Genomic DNA, 6,617 nt, shown 5'->3' with positions numbered 1-6,617 from the left:
AATAATTGGCCCACCTGCAGCAGCTGTTGCAAAGAAAGGCTATGGTGTGTGTTACCAGTGTCTTCAGGGTTCAACGCAAGTCTTTTCTATTCAGGTCAATGCCTCACTGACCATTATTTGCCTCCTTTTTGTTTTACTAGGTTTAATTTTTAGACCCCTTGAGCTATTTTTTTAAGGGAATGGATGCATTTTCTGGGCACTGTGCCCAGTTTAGTTTAATTTTCTGCAAAATTATATGCAGTGTCCCAGATACCGCATCAAGAAAGACTAGTGTTATAAACTAATAAATAAATAAAAATAAGCATATTCACTGGTGAAAGCCATGGCAAATGCCATCTAGCTCCTCCACTGTACTTGTGTGACATGATTTTTTGATCAAGAAGCACTGCACTTTTAAGTATTAAAAAGTAGCTTCATTTAAGTTACAAAGAGGAATCCTGAGCTGGATCTTGCTTTCAGATTGCAGGAACATTGCTTTGGTACACAGCTGAATGATACTGATGTTTCACTGTGTTTATGGCTAGCATTATGTTATTAAAATATTAGTTACAGTTGTGATCAACATGTTACAGAATACTCTGTTGATACTGTAAAAGGTCAGAAGACAGTAACCAAATGATTAATGGTATCAGAGCAATGCTCCCATTTAAAGCAATGCTTATACAGCACAAATAGCAGAGCTGGCCTACTTAAAAGAAAAATAGAAATTCAGTAGAAGAGAACTCACAAAGGTATGTAGAAAATTATGCAAAAGGAAAGCATTGTATTGCAAAACATAGTTTAAAACAAGTGGGGATCAAACCCATTAATATCTAGTCATTTTATGCAAATATGTCTCTATACAAAGGAAATTATTGACATCAATATTAGTTCTAATTCCAGAAGCAGCTGGACACATTTCTGGGAAGGGAAGAAATGCAAATGAAAGTTCCTAACTTCAACGTGGGAGTTAAAACTGTGAGATCTCATAATACACAGATTAGTGTCTCCCAACTTTGTGAGAGTGAGTTTTCAGAAATGCTTTCCTCATTGCCCTTAATCTGATGGTAAATATTGTGCACTGTAAACTTTAAATAACACCCTGTATGATAGCAGATTAACTAGTGCCTGTCTGTGAAAATGCCAGCTAAGTTTTCTACCATTTTAGGGTGGCTTTTTTCAAAGGGATTTTAAGGAATTAGCTGTCCAACTCCCACAATATTAAGAAAAAAGGAACTACTCACTATCAAGTTCTATTTTTAACAACACAGCACCTATGTTTATACTGTGTTAGCCAAAGTTGTACGATATTCTTGGGGCAGAATAGCTCACACAGCAAAGAGCTTGTCCTTATTTTCCACTGATGTCAGGGAGAGTTAAAAATTTGTAGCAGCTTGTACCACCGAAGTACAAAGGAAATCCGTACCTGCATTTTGTTCTTTCAGGGATTTGCCCATATAATGAAATGGATAAATGGAGGTTTGTGCCCCAGTATGTGACAAAACCCTTGAACAGACATTTGCTTCGAAAAATTCCACATAGGCCAACAGACTGTTACAATACCGTCATGCATTTGTCTCACCTGAATATCATCATACAGATCTTGTTCATTATCTGAAGAAATTGTTAGAGTGGGTCCCATTGAAAAATTATATATGCAGAGGGTCTTTATCTACAGCTTTGCTATACTGAATGATGTTTTAAGGAAATGCAAAATACAAGATAACCTTATAATCAGGTAGTGATATCATTAGGTCCTGCGTACCGATATTGATTGCAGTATTACTTCTGTGGAGAAGTGTTACCTCCACAGGAGTTCATGGTCCAGAGCTATCCAAGTATCACAAAAGTTCAGCATTTCTCTTGCCATAAGATTTTTCTCTTTGGATATGTAATTCTATTTGCAGGTGTTATAAAGCATGTGGCGCCAGGCATTTTCCCCCTATGGGTACAATCTTGAAGAAGCTGAAACACAGGTTATTTCATGAAAGGTCACTTGTCATATTTTGCCTCCAAAACTGGGTCAAAACCCATAAGGGAAATAATTTCACACATAGGATTCAGGATTTTGGCAAGTCAGACTATTTTTGGCCCCAGGTACATGCCTTTTGAATGATCAACAAAAGACTTAACTTGTGAGCTCAGCACATTGTGAAAGAAGAACTCAGATGGTTCACGATATTTGGAAGGCTGCTAACATACTGTCAGAAGCACCGCTTAAAAAAACCAGGAGCTATAGTGTATGAGCATGATTGTAAATATTGTCCTTTCAGTTCTTGGTTTGTTTGCACATTCTCCCCAAGGATTAGGGAAGAAGACAAAGGTGCGGTTTTATTTACAGAAAAATCTCCACTATTAAACAGAAGTAAAGCTTTTCCCTTTTCTACTCATTTTCAAGAGAGAATTCTCCACTTTAACTGATGGAGCCTGGAAGTCCCATTGATGAAGTCTTAAGCAGCAAGAACATGCTGCCCTCACATGCCTAACAGAGCTTCTAGATCTGCTTCAGGAGGCAGATCAATTCTGTTTCCTTTCAGGCACAATACTGCCACACTCATTCCCTTTCCATATCTGATAACATACATCATCTTATTCCCTTATTCTCTTTAGAAAGCAGGAGGGTAAAGGAAGAGTTACTGTGTTTAGCTACTACTATTACTGCTTAGTTCTTGGACACTGTAGCTGAAGGGAATATTTATCTCCTTTTAATGTCAAGTAACAAATTTAAAAATTAGGAGAATTATATAAACAAAACATTATCATATGATGTCTAAAGTAAAATATGCCATGTAGAGTTAATACTGTACTCCCTTCTCCATTTTTATCTTCCAGATTTACAGTTCCATGCCAACAGTAAAAGTGTTTTACTGAAAAGCACTGATCTAACAAGAAAGAAAATGTCAACAGTGCCACACTTGGCCTTTTTTTCTCAAAACAAAAGGAAGTAACAAGCTCTCTAAAAAGGACACATTTTGACTCTTTTTTCCTAAAAGGACTTGCCCAGTAGAGATTTTTTTCATATGGATTGTTTTCACTAAATAAATACATTTCCCTGATGCTTTTTCAGTGACAAATATTTCAGGAAAATTCAGTGAAAATAATGCAGTGTTCTTGGGGTTTTTTGGTATAACAGTAAACAAAAAATAATGAAAGGAGAGTGTATAGAAACTACGTTCACCAAGACTGTGAAGCTTCCTTTATTAACATTGTACCACTTTTACACACACCAGTGTCTTACTCCCAACAGCAGCTCCACTGACTGCAGGATGAAACAATGCAAGGAATTAATAAATGTGCCACAGTTTTGCTTCCTATTTATAAGTAAGTCAATGTTCTTATTTCCATGTGTCAGATTTCTGTTTATATTTTTGTTTTTAGTAAATCAAAAATGGAAACATATAATCTACACCAGTTGTATTCTGTTCGCTTTTTGAAAAAATCAGCCCTCATAAAAAAAAAAAAAAATCAGTTTACATTATGCATTGTCTGTTTTGATAAGCAGTACCATCCCTTCCATAGGTGAATTTGTTCATAGGAATGAAGAGGTTTTCAAGTGCTTCATGTAGCCATTGGCCAGGGAAGGGAAAGGAGACAATCTTCACTAAGGAAATAGAAGACAAATCAGCCTCCGTGTGTTTCTTGCTGCCAGCCAAAATGGAGTAACACTTAGTACTTTTGGTTTGGCCTACCTAACACTCTCAATGCATTATACTTTTGCTTACTAATAAGGTTCAGTACAGAAAAAAAAACCATAAGAATTGTTCTTTTAGGTTTCTTTTTTTTTGATATTGTAGCAATGAGTGTAATAAAAGAAGGTGAATGAATATAGGCTACATATTATTTTAATTGTTCGTACTGTTAACTGTTTAAACAGATAAATTATTTCTTAAGCATTGCAGCCTTTTTTCCAGAACATTAGTAGTGTCAAATGGGCTAGGATGGAATATTTTAGTTAAACATACATTCGAGGACAAAAAGGTTACTTCAATTCTTCACTCAATGAACAGATTTTTAGATTGCCAAAGAGATTTACAAGTCTAATTCCTTTCAAATTAATGGTAAGTCCACCCCACAGCTGTAACAGGAGTGTGAGAACTTTTTTCAAAAAAAAAAAGCTATAGTGCTGCTTTTTCAGAACATGACTAGCTATTATGTGTACTGAGTGGGTGACTGTTTTTCCATGTGATCATGACTTTCCAAGTTTCTATATAATCCTGACTTGAACATTTTCATGGCAAGAAAAGTAAAAGATCTCAGACACTGTTAAGTAATCAGGGTAACAGACGACCTTTTCTAAGAACCACTTCAGAAACCTAATCTTTATGCATACATGACTGAAGGATTTCAGAATGATTTTCCAATCCCCTGTAATTCTATTCCCATAAACTAAAACAGAATACCCTTTCAGAATACTTCACCCCTGTACCTTAGATAGCAAGAATTTCTACTAGTAGAAATAGGACCTATTTAAGCCATATATAAGCAGGGATGGCCACAACTTGTCTCTGTCCTGGTTTTTGTATCTGTTACAAGCCCTGCCTTTTTGTCTGCATGAAGACATTACAGAAAGAGGCTAAAGCAAGGAAGAGCTTTTTCCAAACAAGCTCTGTAGTTTAGAGTAAGGTTTAAAAAAGAAATTGGGACCCATATATTATTTTTCTCAATGTAGTAGTCGAGAATATTCTCAAAATGTCTAAAGGATTGTTATACCTTGCTCAACAAAGATCATCTTTGCAGAAGTATCACTGACACACAGTGTTGACCAAAATTTCTGCAATATGCTTTGTTCCTCAGTAGTAAAAGTGTATCCATATCAGACAGTTTATAAATAGCAAATAATTGCTAGTGAACTGGTGATGCATTTGCAGGAGCATTTTTGTGGCTTTCTCTGTTCGTTTCAGGATAAGCAGTTAATCAAAAAGTCACACAAACTTCAGTAAAAAAGAAGGCTCCATGTCTTGAGTTGATCTCTTGGACTATCTTTCAAAGGATGAGTCTTCATCTGAGCTTTAAAGATTGTGAGCTACACCGTTACCAGCCAGGGCACGAGGAAGCTTTCTGCCACACTGCACGTCCAGTAGAAGGTATCCTTGTAATTGCATTTCATCACTAAAGTTGCCCAATATGCTGGAATCTATTTAGACTCTTTAATGGAGCTGTTTGCCTTTTTTAATGCCTTTCCCCCATCTGTTTTACTTTCACGTGCCTGGAATTAGCATAAAGAATCAGACAGACTGCAAACTTGACAAATGTGTTATGCCTTGATTCTGAACTGCTGTGACAATCTGGGTTTGGAATATGTTATTAAAGCCATTGGGCTCTGTCCTGAGTTGCCCACCTGCCTATCCACCACTAGGCAGCCAATACCTGGAGTAGACAGTACACAGCATGCCTAACTCTAGGTGGGGGAGGTTCTCTTTGATATAACTCAGCCATTACACTGTGGATACAGAGTCTAAGACACATATATATGGATGAGACAAGACTTTAATATTCCATTTTTTACTTCTCAACAGTAACTGAAAAAATATTAAGAAATTCTACAATAGCTGTTCCTTTTTGTGTCTCCCTCTTCCCTTCCACCCTGGCTCATTTTCACAGCTTAGAAATTTTACAAATAGCTCATATGCTTGCAAGGGTTGGGGGAGTAGGAAAGGTCTTGCCAAAACCATTTTGCAGCTGGAGAGGGAGGGTGAGATGACATTTGTTTACTTCCTTCTGTTGAGAAGTAAAAACATTTTCCAAGCTTTGAAACGGTTGGAAGAGGGAACCCATCAGGCTTTCTATAATTCAGTGTTGCTTGTTTCAGGATTTTTTTGTTTTCCTATTCATGCACAGTATATCCGGGAACACTTGCTGGATCTTGTTGGGGAGAGGGTCAGACACTGCAGATAAAAATGGACTACAGTCTGTGCAGACTCCACAATTATTTCTTGTCTTCCTCAATATGCATGTGCTTTGATAACCTGGGCTTGGGGAACCACAGGAGCTCTGCTCTCCAAAGTTGGTCTCTCTCGGTTGCCTTGCAGGGGAATGCAGCCTACCTGGCAGGAGTGGCTTGTTTAGCAGGAACACATGGGCTCCTCTCTCCTCTTTAGGGGTAGTGGGGGCAGGTAGGGGGGATGGGGACCCTGCTGCCTGGCACTCAGCCTTACCTGGACATGTGCTCCCGCTGGGGTCTGTGTGCCTTCTCCAGCCCTAGTTTGGTGAAGATCCCCACCAGCACCATGACTGCCACAACCCCACAGATGATGTAGACAATGAGGTTGGTTTTATCCCTGGTAGGGTCATGCAGAGGGTCGTCTATGCGGGAGGGAGGCTTCCCAGTGTTCATCCACAACGGCGTCTCATAGTTTGTGCAGGTGCTTTGATCCAGCCTTGTCTTCTTGAACTTGCAGCAAAACCTGAAGCCACAAGTGCCGCAGCAGAAGATGAACTCCCCCGAGCTGCAGTTAAAGGGGGGGTCCCACTGCCCCATCACGTCAAAGTAGCCCCTGCAGAAGTCCGGGGTGGGAGGTGGCTCGGAGGGGTCTAGCTGTTCCCCGAGGCTGGAGTGGTTTCCTCCTGAGAGCACCACGAAGCTCCCCAGCTGCTGGCCAGCTTTCTCCTGAGCCCGACACACCAGCGTGAGAAGGTCC

General features: G+C 39.1%; 1 protein-coding gene across 1 annotated transcript in view; it reads right to left on the bottom strand.

Moving 5' to 3' along the window:
• SHISA9 (shisa family member 9) overlaps positions 1-6,617 on the bottom strand; it is a 202,915-nt gene that overhangs the window by 187,573 nt on the left and 8,725 nt on the right. The window contains exon 2 of the mRNA XM_009639576.1: positions 6,135-6,613. Within this exon, the coding sequence (XP_009637871.1) occupies positions 6,135-6,457 (323 nt within the window). The 5' untranslated portion in view covers positions 6,458-6,613. The remainder of the gene's footprint in view (positions 1-6,134; positions 6,614-6,617) is intronic.

The sequence above is a fragment of the Egretta garzetta genome, unplaced genomic scaffold, assembly GCF_000687185.1.
Source record: "Egretta garzetta isolate BGI_Z169 unplaced genomic scaffold, ASM68718v1 scaffold575, whole genome shotgun sequence".
Taxonomy (NCBI): domain Eukaryota; kingdom Metazoa; phylum Chordata; class Aves; order Pelecaniformes; family Ardeidae; genus Egretta; species Egretta garzetta.
Note: the sequence above shows the minus strand (reverse complement) of the source record. Positions and strands in the feature narration are given on the sequence as shown.